The 21,278-nt window shown below is 42.1% G+C and overlaps 1 protein-coding gene, 1 long non-coding RNA gene and 1 other non-coding gene across 7 annotated transcripts in view; 2 read left to right on the top strand and 1 right to left on the bottom strand.

Annotated features, from left to right (window-relative positions):
• Window positions 1–21,278, top strand: part of CCDC6 (coiled-coil domain containing 6) — a 111,272-nt gene that overhangs the window by 85,897 nt on the left and 4,097 nt on the right. Inside the window, exons 6-9 of one of the 3 annotated variants that reach the window (XM_077894612.1) lie at window positions 5,002–5,158; window positions 8,041–8,141; window positions 19,901–20,025; window positions 21,068–21,275. In XM_077894612.1, coding sequence (XP_077750738.1) covers window positions 5,002–5,158; window positions 8,041–8,141; window positions 19,901–20,025; window positions 21,068–21,262 — 578 coding nt within the window. In that variant the 3' untranslated portion in view covers window positions 21,263–21,275. Of the gene's footprint in view, window positions 1–5,001; window positions 5,159–8,040; window positions 8,142–14,835; window positions 16,828–19,900; window positions 20,026–21,067; window positions 21,276–21,278 lie in introns of those variants that run through there. The other 2 variants (XM_077894613.1, XM_077894614.1) reach the window with 2 other exon arrangements.
• LOC144312211 (uncharacterized) lies at window positions 654–21,170 on the bottom strand. Of its 3 annotated transcripts, none has more exons than XR_013377669.1 (3): window positions 21,045–21,170; window positions 1,430–1,519; window positions 654–1,022 (listed from the first exon to the last, which is right to left on the bottom strand). It is a non-coding gene; the product is annotated as an uncharacterized LOC144312211 (long non-coding RNA). The 3 variants fall into 3 exon arrangements; XR_013377670.1 differs by lacking the exon at window positions 21,045–21,170 and adding an exon at window positions 2,605–2,851; XR_013377668.1 differs by lacking the exon at window positions 21,045–21,170 and having other exon boundaries at window positions 1,430–2,851.
• On the top strand, window positions 15,196–15,299 carry LOC144313150 (U6 spliceosomal RNA). The gene has a single exon (XR_013378877.1). It is a non-coding gene; the product is annotated as a U6 spliceosomal RNA (small nuclear RNA).

The following is a 21,278-nucleotide window of genomic DNA, read 5'->3' as shown; positions in this document are numbered from 1 at the left end:
CTAGATTTCTGAACGCTTGATTAGGTCACTGTGCATTTACTTGGGTTTTTCCTGTTCCTGCTTTCAGGCTGCTCAGATGCATTTGAATAGATAGTGCAGGGGAAGAGGGGTTCTCCCTCTCACCCCTGACCCCCAACCACCCATTTTTCACAGTTACACGTTTTTTTAAAATCTATTCTCCCAGGTACACGTATGTGTCTATGTAAACTTATTTTATACAAAAAGCAGGAGAATGAACACACTCTTCTGTATTTTTCTGTTTTTACTTTCTATATCTTGTCAGTTTTTCCTTACCAATACATACAGAGAGCTGTCTGATTCCCTTTTTAAAAGCTGCTTAGTATTAGGTTGAATGGATACCTCTTACCCACAGTTTCACTTTCAACAGTGTCAGTTACCTGTGGTCACCTGCAGTGGGAGACTGGTGATCCTCCTGACCTACCGTCAGAGGGTCAGTAGTGATGATATGTCACCAACGACTGTGCCGTTCCCCTCACTTCATCTCCTTACATAGGCATTTTATCATGTCATCTCATCACAAGGAGGGTGAGTACAGCACAGTAAGATGTTTTGAGAATGTTGGGGAGGAATAATTTCCTTTGCCCTTCAAGGACCTTCTGGCCAGACTAAGAAACAAATCGACATGAGACAGATTAACAGGAGAAAACCAAATTTAATAGCATATGTACAGAGAATCCACACAGACGTGGAAATTGCAAGGACAGCCAGGCACCAGAAAGCTTATATGAGCAAGGGAAAAAGGTAGGGGTCTGAGGATACAAAGGGAGATGGACCTTAGCGGGAAGGTGAGAAGAAATGTTTGGAAAACAAAGGTTGTCCTATTACGTAGATAAGTCTTCTAGATAAAGAGGAGTCTCTGTCATAGCTCTCTTCCTGATATGGGCAGGCAGTTGAAGGGGAGGTAAAGAGCGCTTTCTGAATCTGCTGGGTGTGGAAAGCTTTTACCTCAAAATACTGTTCATGCCAAAGTGGCTCATCTTGGAGTGGCCTACCCTGGGCCCCTGCAAGGGAGACAGGGACCACTTAATAGAACTTTATTACACTATATTGTTATAATTGTTCTCTTTTAATATTACTTTGTTAACCACTTACTGTGCCTAATTTAGAAATTAAACTGAATCATAGGGTGTATATTTAGGAAAAAACCAGTATATACAGTGTTTGGGGTCATCCTCAGTGTCAGGCATCCACCAAGGATCTTAGAACGTATCGCCCGTCAGTGCTGTATACCAGAATTTATTTAACTAGTCCCATACCAGTGGACCCGTTTTGGTTGTGATGCAACCACAATAAACTACAATAAACATCTTTGTCCCCACATTTGACACCTGAGGAAGAACATCTTCAGGATAAACTCCAGAAGTGGATTTGTGGAGTCAAGTGCATTTAAAATTTCAATGATTTTTACCTTTATGTTTTCCTCTCTAAAGTATATTGCAAGTTCTAGTCCAGTAGTACATCTGGGATGGTGACTCAAGATCATCCTGGGAACCTGAACCTATAAGAAATAGTGTTAGTTTCCTGTTGTTGTGGTAACAAATGACCACACACTTAGTCGCTTAAAGTAAGACAAGTGTATTAAAGTACAGTTCTGGAGGTCTGAGGTCCACAATAGGTCTCCTTGGGCTAACATCAAGGTGTCAGCATGGCTGGTTTCTTGTAGAAGGCTCTAAGAGAGGCTCTGTTTCCTGGTTTTGTCCAGCTTTTAGAGGCTGCCTACCCATTTTGGCTCATAGTCCCTTCCCTGCTTTGGCAGCACTCCTGCCTGCATCAATGGGTGCATCGTTCCACTCTGACCCCCTACTTCCTTCCTACAAGACCCTGTGATTATATTTGCAGGTCACATAATCCAAGGTAAATTCCCATTCCATGGTCCTTAACTACTTCACATCTGGAAAGTCCTTTGGCCACGTAAGGAAACTTCATCACAGGCCTCAGAGATTAGGATGTGGACATCTTCGGGGGCCCGTTATTCTCTCAAACCTAAAACAGGATTCTGGGCTTACTCTGGGAGTAATGGTTCTCCTTTTTTTATATATATTTTATTTTTTTAATGCAAGGGCTTCTGATGTGTACCTCAGGTTGAGGGCCGTCACATACATGTTATGAAAACAAATCAGTGAGTTCTCAAATACTAGATAATGTTAGGATATTTTTTGAGTTTTTGGTGTGCGGGACAGATAGGTCTTTAAGTGCCTTTCAGAGCTGTTGGTTCACGTATTACTTTGTATACTTTTCTTGTGCCTTAGATACAGTTGTTAGAAGAAATGGAGGGAGAATTTTTTATTCTAGTTACTCTTGTCCTGTGGCACTGTTTGGTCTTGGGAGAGACTGCAGATGTGAACAGAAGCATCCATTAAGTGCCATTTTGTGAGGGCAGAGAAGGCTGACTAGCAGAAGGGACATGTGGTGCCCAGCTGGCTCACTACAGGTCTGCACTGGTTTAGAGGATGAGTTAGTGACTTTGCTTCCTCCTCCCGAGTCAGGTAGCCTGCCCCCCCCAGGCTGCTGTTGGGTGCTTGGCTCCTCACCCTCCAGGTCTGTCTGAATCAGCACTCGAACCTGTTTCCCAATAGTTCTCACCTTGGGTTAAATGTAAGAATCACTCAGGGACTTTCCAGTATACGGATGAAAAGGCCTCATCCTTAGGATTCTGGTTTGGGCTGGGTTCTGGGCATCAGCATTTTCTAACCGTATGCTTAAAAGAATGTAAAATCATTCAGATCATATGAGACCCTCCTGTTTGGAGTCTGTCCAGAAGTCCCCCTCTGTCGATGTGGTTTTTGACTGAGATGGCTGGGGGAAGCATCAGCTGTGGCCCTAAGTCTTAGAGAGCTCTGTGTAAGAGAGGGTGATAGGGTGACCCTTTCTTACATCATAAGTCACAGTCACATCAGGTGACTGATGAGAGTAAATCCAGTCTTGAAATCAAGTGTGGGGATGTGCCAGCAGAGGGCACCCAAGGAATACCGCGGTGTCAGCCATCTGTGGCTGGTCTGTCACACCCAGAGGTGTTGGGCCTGGTGCCTTCTCTGTCCTCTAGCTTCTGGGTTAATTGTCCAGATGCCAGGCAAATCCTCCAGTCATCACTCCTGCTGACTGATGTTCTTGTGTATAGATTATTGTTTAAGGAGTCCCCTGCTGATTTCCCCAGATGCTAAAGGACTGCATCTCAAAGACAGTGTTTTCTCTTAAATGATTGTTCTGGAAGCCTCATGAATCCTCAATTCTCTGAAGCTTTCCTATTTATAGAAAAGAAAGGCAGCTTGCTCCAACAGCCGCCCCTCTTGTTCTAGAAACAATAATACTCCAAGGGGCCAATCTAGTGCTTCCTGTTGAGCTAGTGAAAAATTCTGCAGGTTTGCATATTTGGGGTGAAATAATTTAAATCACTTATATTAAAAGTGTACTTTGTAAATATTTTCCCAGCATGCCTTCAATTAAAGAGATTTTTGCATCTGGATTAGACAGCAGGGTTTCTGGTTCTATTAAAACAACTGAGGGATTTAGTGTTTAGTGCACATAATAGTGTTTAATAACTTAGTGTTTTTGGTATTTTTATTTGAATTTCTAAAATAAGGATGTTCAAGAAGCTTTTATATATTCTATAATGATGCTGTCTGGGAAATCATTGAATATTTATCATCAGAAATCATTATTTGCTAAAACATCAGACCTTCATAAAAAGGTCTTAAAACAAACTAATTGGATGGATTAGGAGTTGAAATAAGGTCACTTTGTGGGAAAGAATGGGTCAGTGTGGAATTCCACTCCTTCCTTCATTCTTAAATTTGGAGTGGGCTAATAATATGGAGCAGTAACCTGTAGGACTCCCCCTTAGATATGATCATGACCACTCACACTTTGTAGCTGTTTTTCAGAAAAGAGAAGTACATGGAGATTTTACTTTTCCCAAGTTCATTGGCTGAGAGAGCGGAAAAAGGAAGGAAGCAAGAAGATGGGCAGATACTGAATTTTATATTAGTATTATTTTGGTGACAACATATTCTGTCAGAAGTAAACCAGCAAAGGGGTTGGAGAGGGCCATGTTTTATTGTTCATTGGAGTGGTGCCAGAAGGTACCCCGCAATCCTGCACAGAGTAACATCAGAAAGGCAGAGATTGCGAAAGCTCTAGGGAACTCAGTGCAAGGAGATCCTAGAGCCTCATGAAATTGTCAGTCCCACATTTCAGATTCCTGAAGAGAGAATCTGATGGGCTCAGCCAGCTCCAGTGTTGAGCTCTGAGGCTGTTTGGCTCTGGCCTAGGAAACCAGTACTTGTAGCAGAAGCCTCGTTATACGGGGCAGCCCCTGAAGAACAGTATTTGTCATCAGCAAGACTCCATCCCTGGAGCCCAGCTGCATAGGGGTCTTCACCTGCCATCTTGACTCAGAGAGGCTGTGCGCGAGGCAGAAATAGAGTCTTATAGACACACCAAAAGTTAGACTTGACCTACGCATCTGAAGTTGTTTACTGTGTCAGTTTTTATTTTCATAAACAGATTCTAACTTTCCGAGTGTGTTGTAGTGCACCGGTGCACAGGTATGACAGGCCCCTTTGTGCCTAGAGCTGAGGGCAGCAGGATTGGTCCCTCCTTGAGGGACACCTCGGGGTGAATCATTCACCGCAGCTGGGCTCCCACCTCTCTGCTCTAGCAGCGTAGAGAGCTCTGGTGGCTGCTAAGTCCTGACTTTGCTATGGCTCCACCATTCATTTCCTCCTCCACATATGGCACTTCAGAAGGCACGTCAGTGGGAGTGAAGATAGCTAACCTCGCAAAGCTGCTTTCTGTATGTTTTTCTAAATGCAAATTGTTGGTAAACTTTGGTACATGGGGTAAACTTTAAATCCAGATCTCCTCGTGCGTGGGAGAACGACCACATTCTTTGTGGCATAGGAGCCAGACTGCTATCTTCTTAGTTCACATTGGAGTATGACTCCATGAAACATGGTTTAATGGAGGATTCTGGCCTTTCAGATTCTGAGAAAATGGCACAGTATCTGGAGGAGGAACGTCACATGCGGGAGGAGAACCTGCGGCTGCAGAGGAAGCTGCAGAGAGAGATGGAGAGAAGGGAAGCACTCTGTCGACAGCTGTCCGAGAGCGAGTCCAGCCTGGAAATGGATGACGAAAGGTGTGTGCATGTCTTATGAGCCTTGTGAGAAAACCAAATCAGACCAGGCTCCAAGAGTTCTCCCCTCACATCTGGCTCGATGTGGAAGGAGATGGCTCCTACGCTTGCTTGTGGTGATGACAACCACCACCACATCAGAGTAGATACTGAGCATGGGGAATATGGAAGATTGACCATTTTCCGTAAACACAAAAGACCAAGAATAAATTGCCTTTCTAAAATTACTTGGTCAAGAGAGAAATGGAGGGTTATGTATAGAGAGACAGAGTTTGCAGAGTTGTTGAGTTTCTCTTGTCCTGCACTGTGTCTGTTCAAAGTATGGGAGCATCTTAAGTTTTAGATGTGGATGAGCAAGCTCCACGTGGGTCTGGGTTGGAAGGATCATCAGGTGGAGGGTGCTGAAAGGCAGAGGTCTTATCTTAACAACTTGGAAACTGCTGAGCCTTATTGCAGCTACTTTAAAAAAATAAAACCAGTGCAGTGCCTTTAACTGCTGAAGCGTCTACGACTAACCCTCTCATTATCCCACCGAGAAATGGGCTGAAATGAGAGTCATCTGTGGTTAATAAGTAGAGGCAATGGCCCCAGCATTTCTCTCTTATCCAGTTGTCCAGAATCCACCCATTCCCACACCACCAGCCCCCACGACACCCCCGCTTGGGAGTGAGGTGATTGTCAGGATAAGCGACAGCAACAAATCCAACTTAAAAAAATTGCAATCAACAGAGAAACCCAGCATTTGGGAAATTGGGCTTTCTTTGAACCAGATCATTTCTGCAAGGAAATTCTGTGTTCTGGATCAGGGTTGCCCTGGCCTTATGTGTTGGTATCTTAGTGTGAGGGGTCAGACTGAGCTCCCTTGGGCATCTCCTCCAACAGGATTGGGCAGTCAGTGTCGGAGACCAGGATCTCCTAATGATCATGATGAATCATGTTGACTGTCAACACCAGAACACTTCATAATCACTTCCTTTCTCTTTCCGTGACTGGATAGATCCAGAGGGTTATTAACAAAGCTTTTGATCAATTTCCTGTGTTCAGTGGTATTATCATTTTAAGAAAAATCTGAGGTTTTCTATAACGGAGGTCTATATTTTTATAATTAAAAAACTTATAATGGCTTATCATAATTAAAATGTCTGTATATATGCTTCCTCATTTGAAAAAAATAAATATTTTTTCTCAGAAGTTTATATCATAAACTTTTTTTTAAGCCTTGAATTTCACTGATTTCTTTCCAACAGTGTTCCCCTCTCACTAAAATCCTTGTCCTCTGAAAGCCATTTGACTAAAACCATCAGCTAGAATACTAAACTATTTTATAAACTATCTTAAGACATAGAGCAGATCTTGTATTAACACCACATGGTGCCCTGTACCTGATTTTGAGTGCGGCACACTCTGAGGGGCAGCATCTTTCCACCATGGTGAAAATACTGAAGCTACTTTAGGCTTCCAGATAATTTTTTTTTTTTCCAGAACTGGTATTTACTCCAGATGTTTGCCTTACCTTTTCATAGGTCACATTATCCCAGCTAGAATACAGTGGCTCAATAAAGACTCCTCTCCCTGTTATAAATGATGATGTCACATTGGGGAGAAAGAAAATAGTTGGAAACTTAAGGTGTCTACAGGTGTGTTTATTCCTTAAAGACCAAGAGGCAGTTTTGCTGCCTGTTGGACGTAGGTTACAATAAATGCAACTTGGTGCCACCTTGGCAGGCTGCCCTCAAAGGCGGGCAGAGTTAGGAATGGGACTCTAGTTGAGAGATGCATGTCAGATTTGGGAGCCCAGTTTTCTTTGAGTCAAATGAACTAGTGCGGAAATGGCCGTGTTAACGTTCTTGTCGTGAACCGATTGGCAGTCAGGGCTGAGATCTTCCCCGGGATAAAGAGGCCTGCACATGTGGCCGAAGGTTAGCTTGTTGGGAAGTCTCTCAAGCAGAAATTTCTCCTTGTCAGCATTCTGTGCTTGTTCACACAGTGAAGGCTGACATTCCTGATGATCAGGCCTGAGTATTCTCAGGTCCAATGTGACTTCCACATCTGGGATGAAGTCCGAGCCGGCATGGTGTGGCCAGGTGGACCACAGTAGGTGCACAGTGCTCAGTCTTTGCTACATTCCAGTATGTGGCTGTTTATTAAGCAAGGCTTACCTTGTAAATGATTGATATCCACTTCACAGGAATACCATTACCTTTAAGCTTTAAATATTCAATTCACAGGAATACCTGTTAACTTTAAGCATTAATTTGATGACATAAATCTTGCAGGGCTTGCTTGAGTTTGAGTTTCAATAACAATTTAAATGTAGTCATCAAAACATGGATGTGCCAATAATCCTTGGGACAGTGGAGGTAGATTTCTACATAGCTATTATTATCTGATGAAGAAAAGCCCAGTCCTCTCTGTTGAATGGCACAGCTGTTAGTAGGCCTCCACCTGGAGCTACAGTGTTCCATATTTCCCTTCCCTGTACCCCTAGGGAGAGGGGTGTTTACTAAGCAGTGGAGCCTTGTGACACCTGCTTTATACATGTCTCTTAGCCATAGCATCACTCTCTCAATACCCAGTTTGACCTCAAGATAGGAACCCCAAACATTGTCTCTTAGGAGTTCTCTTAAGAACTACTGAAATGCATGCAATTCACAGGGCGCCTGGGTGGCTCAGTCAGTTAAGCATCTGTCTTCAGTTGGTGATTTCAAAGGATTGAACCCTGCATGGGCTCCCTTCTCAGCGGGGAGTCTGCTTCTACAACTCTGCCCCTCCTCCTGCTTATGCTTGTGAACACCCTCTCTCTTGCTCTTGCTCTCAAATTTATAAAATCTTAAAAAAAAAAATAATGCATGCAGTTCTGATACTTTTCCCCCCCTCTCCTTTAGGTATTTTAACGAGATGTCTGCACAAGGATTAAGACCTCGCACTGTGTCCAGCCCGATCCCTTACACACCTTCGCCAAGTTCAAGCAGGCCTATATCACCCGGTGAGTACACGTTCTCAGCTACTTCTGTGGATGATTTCTGGTATGTTTCATAGGCATCCCCAAATATGCTCCCCTCTAGCATATAAAAATCTTGTAAACAGAGGGAGAACAGTCATGTGTTTTTCAGAAACATGAAAAACAAATCACTATCAAGACAGAGTTTTAGCCTGAAATTTTTAAGCATAAATGTTATAGTGCCAGCTGGTGTTTTTTCATTTTTTTGTTGTTGTTGAAAAGGAATTTTAATCCAAAAATCCTTTTTTAAAAGACTGTCTTTGATTTTTAAGTGCCAGTGGATTGACAGAGCCTTGCATAGATGTCTAAGATGGAGCATAGCACACCTCCTGGGGCTTCTATTATTTTATTTTACATACATTATATCTCATTTCTACTCTCAGAATAATTAATATAGGCATCATTTTCCCATGTTAAAATTGAAGCAGTGATTTAAAAGTTCAGTGGCTGTTGGTCACAGGTCCAGGAGGTGGCAAGGCGGGGCAGGTCTTGCTTCCCACATCCTTTGTCCTTTGGAGCACTAACTGCCTCCTGAGATTACTGGTGGCTGGGGAGCCGACTGGTGAGCCGACTGGTGGGTGAGCTGACTGATGGTGAGCTGGTCAGCCAGCTGGTAAGCTGGACTAGTGAGCAGACTGGAGAGCTGCCTGGTGAATAGGACTGGTGAGCTAACCGGGTAGCCGACTGGTGGTTGAGCCAACTGGTCAGTGAACTGACTAGTGAGCCAACTGGTGAGCTGACCCATGTAGTGGGACTGGGCCCCAACAGGCAGGCCCTGCATGAAGAAACTGGCCTTGCTTTTGGCTTTGCTTCTGCATCTGGGCTTTGCTCCTCAAAAGCCTTTCCCTCAAAGGCGTGCTTGTCTTCATCTGACCCCAAAAACCAGCCCCCTAGGCCTCCCTCCCGGTCTCTGGCTCAGAACCAGCACAGCGTGGGGCTCTCAGGCCAGGAGGGCAAGTCAATGATCCAGCAAGGATGAAAGAGGAAGCAGGGGGCCAGGGACCTGCCAGGGGAGTGGAGGGAGGGAAGAAAAGGTAGGCAGCCAAGGGATCGCATCTTGTGACTAAAGGGACAAGTCTGAGTTTCTTGTGCTTGCTGGTAAACAGATTTTAAACAGAGCTGGGGAGAAAGTATGTGTGTGGGGGAGTGGAGTTTCACAGCACAATAAAGTGAGCGCCTGCTTAGAAGGATGGCGGCAGGAAGAGGCTTTGTGGGTTTGGAAAGTAAAACAGCTGTGTGTTAGGGGTTCTATGACTTTGTGTGTTGTGACAATTGTGACAATGGACAACAGGGAATGCCCTTCAGGTGGACTTTCAGGTGGATGAGGAGAAAGGCCGCAGTAATGCACATTCCGCACATGCTGAGGTTAGATCCTGCCCAGTGCTCTGCTGCTGGGACCTTCCTTTCTTTTTATTTTCAAGAGGAGAAATCAAAAGAACATCCGGCACAAAGCATAGCAACTTTTGTCCAGTTCAGGCAGGGTAAAGAGGAGTTGTTCACAAACCAAAGGACTTCGTGTCATGGAGCAGTGCGTGACCATCTCCCCTTGTTCTTTCCCAAAGGATGTTCTGGAATCTGTTTCTCCTGTTCCCTGGTGGCCTTTAAATCTCTCCAAAAGCTCCCTCTTTCTTGCTGCCTCTCCATTTTCCCCAAACAGTACTTCAGTTTCATTACCACGATAAAGTCCTTCTTTGCCTTCTAACTTATTGACATAAAAGGAAGGCATGCTTCAGGAAGGAGCAATATGGAAGATAGTTTTTATAGTTGATGGTGATGCTGATTCATATTTAGTATAATTTAGCCTTCTGTTTGATTTATTTAAACCTAAAGAAATCCTTAGAGGCATGTATTTTCCAATTCATTAAGTGTAATGTTGTGGACTTTGAATAAAGCAAAAGCAAAAATCAGACCTTAGTTGGGAATATCAACTTCTGTTGTAATAGATACTCAATCGGAAGATCTTACTCTGTGTACATAATTTTGACTTTCACTGCAACTGTCTCTGTATGGGGGACTTTCCTGTAGAGATGAGCCATTTACTTTTCCCTTGGACAAAGTAATAAGTAACACCTAGATTTTTTTTTTTCTTTCAGCCAGCCTAAGTGAGAAGAACCTTTTTGTGTCTTATTTTAAAGTTGTGTAATATCATTAAAGTAGATTTTATCTCATATTTGGCCAGAGAATTACTCCTTATCTAGTCCCTTGCAGTTCTATACATAGTATATCAGCAAAACCTGAATTTTCAAGTTTGCCTTTCAATTTAGTTTTTATTGGAAGAAGTTGTGGTTCTTGGTATTAAGAATATCTAATCACTTTCTTAGTGGAATTATGTTGTGTGTGTGTGTGCTTTTATTTCCATTTTAAGTATGGTGAGTGCTTATTTATTCCCTTACCATTTCTGATTAACATTGGCAGTCTTGTATTTCATCAAGTTGTTGAAATACTTCCTCTTTCAGTTTGAAAGTTCTATTTCCTAGAACTTTTGAAGGATCCTTTTCTTAATAATGTATCGACATGGGGCACCTGCATGGCTAGGTGGTTGAACGTCTGCCTTTGGCTCAGGTTGTGATCACGGGGTCCTCGGGGATCTTTAAAAAAATCTTAAAAAAATGTATTGACTTACATATGCAGATCATATTTGGGGAGAATATTACTTATCAGCAATAAGGTTGCTGATTTCAGGTCCGTTATTTTAGGCAGCCTAACAACAAGACACTCCCAATTAGCATATTTTGATGTGCCTAAATCATAGATGGGGTATAACAAAGTTTGAAAAAGTGTTCACACCCCACTACCCCACTAGCAACAAGCATACCCACTGCCCAGATCTGGGTGTTTTCTTTTTCTTTTTTTTTTTTTTTTTTTTTTTAAGATTTTATTTATTTATTCAATGAGACACACAGAGAGAGGCAGAGACATAGGCAAAGGGAGAAGCAGGCTCCCTGGGGGGACCCTGGTGCAGAACTCAATCCCCAGACCCTGAGATCACAATCTGAGCCAAAGGCAGATGGTCAACTGCTACACCACCCAGGTGTCCCCAGATCTGGGTTTTTAATTCCATTCTCCAGTGAAAAGAGCTGTGAACTCCTTGGAAAAATGGATGTTGGAGGGTTTGGAGCAGGGAACCTACAGGACGAACCCAGAAAATCTAGTAATACTACAAAGGAAGGAGGTGCTCAAAAAACAGCAAGATGAAGGTATGTGAAAGAGACACAGGAGCCCACCGAAAGTGCTCCCAAAAGCCAAAGCTGAAACAATCTGAGCAGCGAAAGAAAAAATGTGTTAGGTTATAACCCAAACATAAAATAAATATCCATGAATTTATACTAATATAAATAAATGACTGAGTAAATAAACAAGGGAGGAGAAACCGATCTCTCCTATGAAAGAATTCCAAATAATTTATGTAGCTGCTCTGCTCTCAAGGAAGTGGAAATAACTCTTTACTCTTTAAATGTAGGAGGACATAGTGTCTTCCTTCCAAAGAATAAGTGTGGAAAAGGGGGGCGGGGGAAGTAACGTTACAGTGGAGAAACTTGACGAACGTGGCCTCAGCCAGGCCATCAGGGTCTGCGTTGACAGTGGTGAGCCTATCTTACCCTACATACAACGAAAATGGCACTTCACATCTGTAGACTTCTCCCAAAAAACCCATAACCCTAGTCTAACCACGTGGAAAACAACAGACAGATCCCAGTTGAGGGATAGTCTGTCTGCAGAATATCTGATCAATACACCCCTAATGGGACAAGCTCTTCAAAAACAACGAAAATTGAGGAACTGCCGCAGCCAAGAGGCACCTCAGGAGACCTGACAGTTAAATACTAAACTGGCATCCTATGTGGGATCCTGGAACAAAAAAGAGACATTAGGTAAAACTTCAGGAAATCCAGACAAGTTGGAACCTGAGTTAATAATAATGTGTCAGTATCAGTTTATTAGTTGTGACAAGTGTGTTATACTAGCATAAGATGTTAATAATAGGGGATTCTGAGTGTGGCCATCCTGGAACTCTCTGTATTACTTTTGCCACTTTTCTGTAAACCTTAAGTATTCCAAAATTAAAAGTTTATTTTTAAAGAAAGCCACAGAAGTAGAGATCTCACCAAGTCATAGTAGATAAAGGGAGCAGAGAAAAGCCCTCCTGTCTGATCCTGATACAGCTGCGATATTTAGAAGTCAAATACAGGAGGAAAACCTGGTGAACAAGATTGGGAAATGGCTCTCAGGGGAGTGGAAGGAAAATTGGAATATGATCTCATACAAAGCCTTTCACCAAGAAGAGGGTGGTCAGCTTTGTCACACGGCCTCCAGGGTCAAGTACAGTGAAGAGTGGAGAATGGTTGCAGCTGGCAGCATGGAAACACCGCTGACTTTGCAAGAGCAGTCTTGATGGAGTGATGGGGATGGAAACAGATAAGGGAGATTTCAAGAGGAAATTGTGTCTATATTTGACTTTTTTGCGAAGACAGTGGTCTTAAGTGTAACTTACATAATTATCATAAAATCATAATCCAAAATAATCTTAAAAGGAAGCAAAGGTATCTGCCTTTAGTTTGGTTCTACATTTTTTTTTTTCATTACCAAAAAGATACTAAAGAAAATCTGGGGACAGTCAGAAGGGGATAGGCAGAAATAAAGTCATCCTGAATCTTTCTCTCCAGAAGTGGTGTTAAAATGTTAGTGTTTTCAGGGGCACCTTGGTGGCTGAATGGTTGAGCTTCTTTGGCTCAGGTTATGATCCCAGGGTCCTGTGATTGAGTCCTGTATCAGACTCCACAGGGAGCCTGCTTCTCCCTCTGCCTATGTCTCTGCCTCTCTCTGTGTCTCTCATGAATAAAATCTTAATAATAATAAAAAAAAAAGGTTACTGTTTTCCGAGGTCTCCCCCCCCCCCCCCAGTGTTCCTTTAGATAGTTGGGTTCATACAGATGATACACATTTGTACTTACTTCATTTTGCCTTGAGCTTGTGGACGGTGAAATAAGTCTCATTATTTTTATTGTAGTTAATACATTATATGAGAGCAAGAGAAATTTATTGTAGCAATAGCTTTGAAAAGCCATAGTATTTGATTTATTAATAGACTGGTGTTTGGGTTTGGCATTTTCAACCTAGGTATTTTTGGATTCTCATCGTGTATTGTATTTGTGCACCAGAAGGTCTGGTGCATGATGATAACTTAAGGGAAAACAAAAAGCACTAAGACAGAGTCTGTGGCCTCTTAAGAGCTCATCATCAACAACAAGGCTGGGGGAAGTGTAGGAGAGAAATACAAGAAGCAAAACTCTTTACAAGAAACTTTTTTAAAATTTATTCATGAGAGACACAGAGAGAGGCAGAGACACAGGGAGAAGCAGGCTTCATGCAGGGAGCCCAATGTGGGACTCGATCCTGGGACTCCAGGATCACACCCTGGGCCAAAGGGAGGCACTCAACTGCTGAGCCACCCAGGCGTCCCATCTTTATAAGAAACTTTACAAGGCCAAGCATAATGAATCTTATGCAGAAGGTGAAGTAGCTGAACTGTTGGACATCCACTCCTTGGAGGGTTATATGCTGTATGATTTCATTTATAGGACTCTCTCAAAGTGACAATATTACAATGAGAGAATAGATCAGTCATTGCTGGGGCATAGGATGAGTGGAAAGGTGTGATTAGTGAAAGGACTGACACAAGGGAGTTTCTTTGTGGTGACAGACCAGTTGTGATGACTGTTAACTTGAGTCTATACATGTGATAAAATGACTTTGAGCTGTATACACATGTGGACACAGGAAGAGTGCAGTGCAGTAAACCCTGATGAAGTCCAATGCAAGTCTGGGTCATCGTCACTAGGAGGCGACCTGTGTCAGTTCCTGGGGTTGACACTGTGCTGTGCTTATGGAAAAGCTTGTTGGTGGAGGCTGCCTGCAGCGTCCAGTAGAACTCTGTCATGTGTTTGCAGCTTCATGTGAGTGGTAAACGGTTTCAGAATAAAAGGTTATAATTGTAAAAAATCGAAATAGTTTTAAGAAGAGATTCGAAGAAGAGAGAGCTATGCATAGAGCACTTTTGAGATTGGCCTTAAAGGAACTTCATGAGCTGAAGCTTAATGAGGCCATCGGTGGCCAGGCACTCTCCCAGCACTTTGTGACAGTTACTCATTTCATCCCCACAGCAACCTTGTGAGGCCACTACAGTAATCTCATTTTACAGTTGACGGATCTGAAGTCCCCTGTCACTCAGTGCCAAGTGGTAGAACTAGAGTTGGAGCTAATGCGGCATTCAGCTCTAGGGGCTAGTCTGTCTGCCTTCAAAGGCTGGTCGAGGGTCCTTATGGCCAGGGAAGAAGGTAGAGAGAAGCCCAGGACATGCTGGGAACTGAGCAGTGGAGGTCAGAGTGAGAGTGATAAGGTCACTGTGGTTTGTACACTGGCCGCCCTGGGGCCCTGCTTCCATAGGTTCTGATTTCATCTGGTTTGGGCCTGAGTGAGGGCTTTGATACTCTATTGAGAATTGCTGACCCACAACATTAAGAGATAGCTTGGAGCCAAGGGCAGATGCCTTTATAAGAATCTTTGGATAAGGATCTACTTTCATAGCCTTTCTCTTAAATTTCATCACTTTCATAAGAAACAGAATTAGGGTTGTATTCCTCAGAACTATTTAAATAAAACCTCTTCTTTCCTCCTCCAGCTGAACGAAGTCCTTGTGGTAAAAATAAACATGGCCACTTAGTTTCCAAAGACTTTACTCCAGACCTCCATTTTGTAAATGTGAACCCCAGATCCACAATTGGAATGGAAACGTGCCAAATAGAAAGCATTAATTGACAGTCAAATCAAGAAATAAAATAAACCCTTGACTTTTGATGTTGAGGACACAAATTCTGGGACAAGACAACTAAAGGTAGGCTTGGAGGCTGCAAGTCTCAGCCATGGAAGCCAAAAGAAAATAACAGCTTCTTATTTTTATTGTATTCAGAAAAGAGTTCAAGTGGAGTTCATGTTGCTTGGCATCTAATAGCTGATCTTCGATTCAAAGTGGTTGAAAATTGCACTCATTTCAGCAGAACATACACTAAAATTGGAATAATACCAAGATTAGCATGGCCCCTGCACAAGGATGACATGCAAATTCATGAAGCATTCCATATTTTTTTAACCAAAGCAAATTTGAAAAAGGAAAGCAAAGCTGGTGGTACCAAATTCTAGACTCAAGTTATAAAGATGTAGTAATCAAAACAATATAGTACTGGCACAGAAATAGACTCATTGATCAATGGAACAGATGAGAAAACCTAGAAGTAAATCCACAATGGTCAATTAATCTTCAACAAAGCAGGAAAGAATATCCAATGGGAAAAAGACAGTCTCTTCAACAGATGGTGCTGGGAAAACAGGACAGCAACATGAAAAAGAATGCAACTAGACCACTTTCTTACACTGTACACAAAAACAAATTCAAAATTGGATTAAAGACCTAAAAGTGAAACCTGATACCATAAAAATTGAAGATGAGAGCACAGATAGTATCTCTGACATAGGCCATAGCAACTAATTTCTAGATAGATGTCCTGAGGCAAGGGAAACGAAAGCAAAAATAAACTTTTGGGACTTCATCAAAATAAGTTTCTACACAGTGAACAACAGAGTTGAGAGGCAAACCTCTGGAATAGGGGAAGATATTGGTAAATGACATATCTGATAAAGGTGTAGTATCCAAAATACATATATAAAAAAACAAGTAGTCCAATTAAAAAATGGGCAAAAGACATGAACAGATGTTTCTCCAAAGAAGACCTACAAATTGCCAACAGACACGTGAAAAGATGCTCAACATTACTCATCATCAGGGATACAAATCAATTGTGAATCAAAACTACAATGAGGTATCACCTCACATCTGTCGGAAAGGCTAAAATCAATAACATAAGAAACAACAGGGGTTCGGGAAGGCTGCAGACAAAAGGAACTCTTTTGCACTATTGGTGGGCATGTAAACTGCTGTACCCACTGTGGAAAGCAATATGGAAGTTACTCAAGAAGTTAAAAGTAGAACTACCCTAAGATCCAGTAATCATACTACTAGGTATTTACCAAAAAACAAACAAACAAACAAACAAAAACAAACAAAAAAAACACTAATTCAAAGTGATACATGCACTCCTATGTGCAGCCTTATTTACAATAGCCAACATAGGGAAGCAGCCCAAGTGTCCATTGATTGATGAATGGATAAAGCAGATGGGTATAGATAGATATGTATAATAGAATATTATTCAGCCATAAAAAATGAAATCTTGCCATCTGCAATGACATAGATGGAACTAGAGAATATAGTACCAAGGAAAATAAGTCAGGGAAAGACAAATACTAAGTGATTTCATTCATGTGGAATTTAAAAAACAAAACAGATGAGCAAAGGAAATAAGGAGAGAGAAGAAACAGAAAGACTTAACTACAGAGAATGAACTGATGGTTACCAGAGGGGAGGTGGGAGGAGGATGGAGGAAATAGGTAGGTGATGGGATTGAGGAGGGCACTTGCTATGATGAGCATGGGGTATTGTGTATAAGCGTTGAATCTGTTACATCTGAAACTAATATAACACTGTATGTTAACTGTGTGGTAATTAAAACCACAACAATAAAACCAGAGTGATTGAAAATACATAGTTCTATCCAAACTCCTCAACTTGCTCCTGTGTTTTCATTTTCATTCCATTCATTCACATGGAACTTCTCTGTGATAGATGCCCTGGTAGATGCTGGGAACTCAAAGATATAAAGATCACTGTTATTTATTCAGTGATAAATAAGCTTCGCTCCATACCACTGGACCAGCAGCATGTAACTTGCAAAGACCAGGGCAGCTTAGCTTGAACATTTAGGACTGTTTGAAAAATACAACTATTTGAAGCCCAACCCAGACCTATCTAATAGAAAGGAAAGTCTGGGCTTGAGTATTTTAAAAACACTTTGGAGGTGATTCTTTGGTCCTAGATGAAGACCGTGTAGATCATTACAGTAGGCTTGGGGTTGTTTCTTCCTTAAATACCAGTTTCTTTTTGGAAACAGTGGCATATATAGAGCTTCTGTTTTCTTCGTTGAGTAACCAGAAGTTGCAAAATTATCAGTAGTGATTTTTGTTTGCCTTTATGACAGGTATACACACACAAAATACAGTGGTTTTGTCTCATTATTGTTAGTGTCTCTTTTGACACTTGTCTTGCATCTGATGTTGATCCCTTTGCTCTAATTTTTTCTACATGACTCATTTCTTCTCATGTCTTTTTATTACTCTGTATCTCAGTTGGACTCCTGGAAAGGTCTGATTTTGTTTTGTTTTGTTTTTTAATAGGTGGAAAGCTCCTCTTTTTAAATATTATATATTTATTCGTGAGAGACACAGAGCATGAGAAAGAGAGGCAGAGAAACAGGGAGAGGGAGAAGCAGGCTCCCCATAGGGAGCCTGATGTGGGACTCGATCCTGGGTCTCCAGGATCACAACCCAGGCTGAAGGCAGCGCTAAACCACTGAGCCACCCGGGCTGCCCTGATTTTGTTTTTTTAATTGGGATAAGAACATTTGACATAAGATCTACCCTCTTAACAAAACGTTAACTCCAACTTAGAGGCACAATGTTGTACAGAAGATCTCTAGAACCTACTCTTGTATAATTGAAACTTTATGCCCGTCAAACAGTAATTCTCCGCATTTCTTCCTACCCCTAACTCTTAGCAACTACCACTGCGTTCTCTGTTCCTATGAGTTGACTTATATGCCTCCTAATTGTATCATGCAATATTTGCCCTTCTGTGACTGGCTTAGATCAACATGATGTCCTCTATGTTCTCCTTAAAAATAATTTTTAATGGCTGAATAATATTCCCTTGTGTGTATATACCATGTTTTCTTTACTACTTTGTTGATGGACATTCAGGTGGAGTTTGTGTGCATAGTTTCAGAGGTAGAATTTAGTGATTCATCAGTTGCATGCAACACCCAGTGCTTATTACTTCAAGTGCTCTTCTTAATGCCCATCCAGTTACCAGTTACCCAATCCCCCCCCTCTTCCCTCCAGCAACCCCCAGTTTCCCATAGTTAAGTAAGAGTCTCTTATGGTTTGTCTCCTTCTATTTTTGTCTTATTTTATTTTTCCTTCCCTTCCCCTATATTCACCTGCTTTGTTTCTTAAATTTCAGAAATTTGTTTCTCTTATGGTTTGTCTCCTTCTATTTTTGTCTTATTTTATTTTTCCTTCCCTTCCCCTATATTCACCTGCTTTGTTTCTTAAATTTCAGAAATTTGTTTCTTTGTTTCTTAAATGAGTGAAATCATATGGTATTTGTCTTTCTCTGACAGAGAAATTATTTTGCTTAGCATAATACCCTCTAGTTCCATCCATGTTATTACAAATGGCAAGATTTCATTCTTTTTGATGGCCGAGTAGTATTCCATTGTGTATATAGATATACCATATCTTCTTTCTCCACTTATCTGTTCATGGGCATCTGGGCTCTTTCCACAGTTTGGCTATTATAGACATTGCTGCTATAAATATTGTGGTGCAGTTGCCCCTTTGGATCACTATGTTTGTATCCCTTGGATAAATAACCTGCTAGTGCAATTGCTGGGTCATAGGGTAGCTCTATTTTTAATTTTTTGAGGAATCTCCACACTGTTTTCCAGAGTAGCTGTACCAGTTTGTAATTCCTGCCAACAGTGTAAGAGGGTTCCCCTTTCTCTCCATCCTCACCAACATCTGTTGTTTCCTGAGTTAATTTTAGCCATTCTGACTGATGTAAGGTGGTATCTCATTGTAGTTTTGATTTGTATTTCCTGATGCCCAGTGATGGAAGCATTTTTTCATGTATCTGTTGGCCATTTGTATGCCTTCTTTTGAGAAATGTCCGTTCATGTCTTCTGCCCATTTCTTGATTGGATTTTTTTTGTTTTTTGGATGTTGAGTTTGATGTAGGTGGTTTATACATCTTGACTCTTGTGGATAATGTTGCATGATGTTGAGCATCTTTTCATATGCCTGTTGCCTATTTCTATGTCTTTGGAGAGATGTCTGTTCAAGTCCTTTGCCCATTTTTTAATTGGGTTATTTGTTATTGAACTGTAGGAGTTCCTTATATATTTTGAATACTAATCCCTTATCTGATACATGGTTTTTAAATATTTCCTCATATTCCATAGTTTGCTTTTCTGTTATTTCCTTTGCTGTGGAAGCTTTTGAGTTTGATATAGTCCCACTTGTCTATTTTCTGCTTTTGTGGTTGTGCTTTTGGTGTCACATCTGAGACATCTTATTGCTAAGATCAATATCATGAAACCTTCCCTCTGTGTTTTCTTCTAGGAGTTTATAGTTGTAGGTCTTATGTCTGAGTCCTTTAATCCAATCATTTTGAATTGATTTTTGTGAATGGTATAAGGTAAGGGTCCAGTTGCATTCCTTTGCATGTGGATATCCAGTTTTCTCAGTACCATTTATTGAAGAGGCTACCCTTTCCCCATTATGTATTCTTGGCACCTTTCGATTGTTTATGTGTGGACCTATTTCTGGGCTCTCTGTTCTATTCTAGGACTTGACTTTTATATCCCCTTTTACCCAGCAGGATTTGATGAGCCCACCACACTTTTCATGTGTGTTCATTTTTTTGGTGACTGAAAACTTTTGCATTTTAAATTCTTCTCGGTGGTTGAAGACACTAGATAATGGAATCTGAAATAATACTTGTTGTTATATTTCAGGTCTATCATATGCAAGTCACACAGTTGGCTTCACGCCACCGACTTCACTGACAAGAGCCGGAATGTCTTACTACAATTCCCCGGGTCTTCATGTGCAGCATATGGGAGCCTCCCATGGTATCACAGTAAGTATCCACAGGGGAGGAAGCCACACTGACTCCTGATGGTGGTAGCAACGGCTTCTTTTTAGGGGAGAACAGGGGTGATGCTGTTAGACATTTACTTTTTTTCTCCCTCCCACCATCAGTTCACCTTCAATCTATAGAGACTTCCCAGCAGTTTGATACCAAATTCTGGTGTTGAAACTAAAATCCTTCCCAGGAGACAAAACTTCAGCTTCACTTTCTGTGAAAAATTATCCTTTGTGAAATGTAATTTGAACTCTGGCCAAGGCCGTAATTAAACTCTGGCCAGCTCTTTGCTATAACGAGTCATTGCTGGTTGCCACAATGTCTAAAATATTTATTGTTGGCATCTTCACAGTTCACTGATCTTCAGTATTCTTCTTGAAATTAGCCTTATTTCTGGTTTCACTCAGAATTTTCTCTCCTGGAATCAGAAGGAGTCTTAAATGCTTTTTGTTCAGACTTCACTCGGGAGTTTTTCCTTGAGAGCTGCTTATTAAGTTGAACTAATAGAACAGTTGAAAACGTAGCACACAGGAGTTTGAGAATAGTGAAGAAGGGAGGGTACTGGTTCCAATAAGGAAACCTTCAAAAGAAGACTCTTATCCTACAAAAGCAGTAAGGTATTTCTGAAGCTGTTTTTATTGGTTTGTTGGGAAACATCTGGTTGAGCTGCAGCTTTTGGGATATTGATAACTGAGTAGAGCAATGGAAGCAACTCGGTGACATACAAGGGACAGAGGAGATCCAGTTGGGGGATGTGGCGCTGTTTTTGATTCTAGGACTGTCCCGTGGAAGGGCCCGAGTCCAGTAATTTGGTCAGTGCAAGTTTCATAGTCACTTCGTGTGGCTTTTTCACGGGTGTCGGTGCAGACCCCAAGGTGTTTACGTCCCCACTTGAGGGAGCGGGAGGGGCAGGCCAGGAACTCGCTAGCCTCTGGGCTCTGTGGCCCCCCATCCCCCTTCACCAGCCCCCACTGGTCAGGCGGTTAAAAAGGAGCGGTCCGCCCCGGACTGACCTGCCCTTCTGTCCCCTCTGCAGAGGCCTTCACCGCGGAGAAGCAACAGTCCTGACAAATTCAAACGGCCCACGCCGCCTCCGTCTCCCAACACACAGAGCCCCGTGCAGCCGCCGCCGCCGCCGCCGCCGCCCCCCATGCAGCCTGCGGCCCCCCCCGCGGCCGGCGCGCCGCCCGCCCCCTCGCCGCAGCCGGCGCACCCCCCCTCCCAGCCTTAATGCATGTGCTTCGTCT

This window comes from Canis aureus, chromosome 4, assembly GCF_053574225.1.
Source record: "Canis aureus isolate CA01 chromosome 4, VMU_Caureus_v.1.0, whole genome shotgun sequence".
Lineage (NCBI taxonomy): Eukaryota > Metazoa > Chordata > Mammalia > Carnivora > Canidae > Canis > Canis aureus.
The sequence above is the reverse complement of the archived record's forward strand: the minus strand, read 5'-3'. Positions and strand labels throughout refer to the sequence as shown.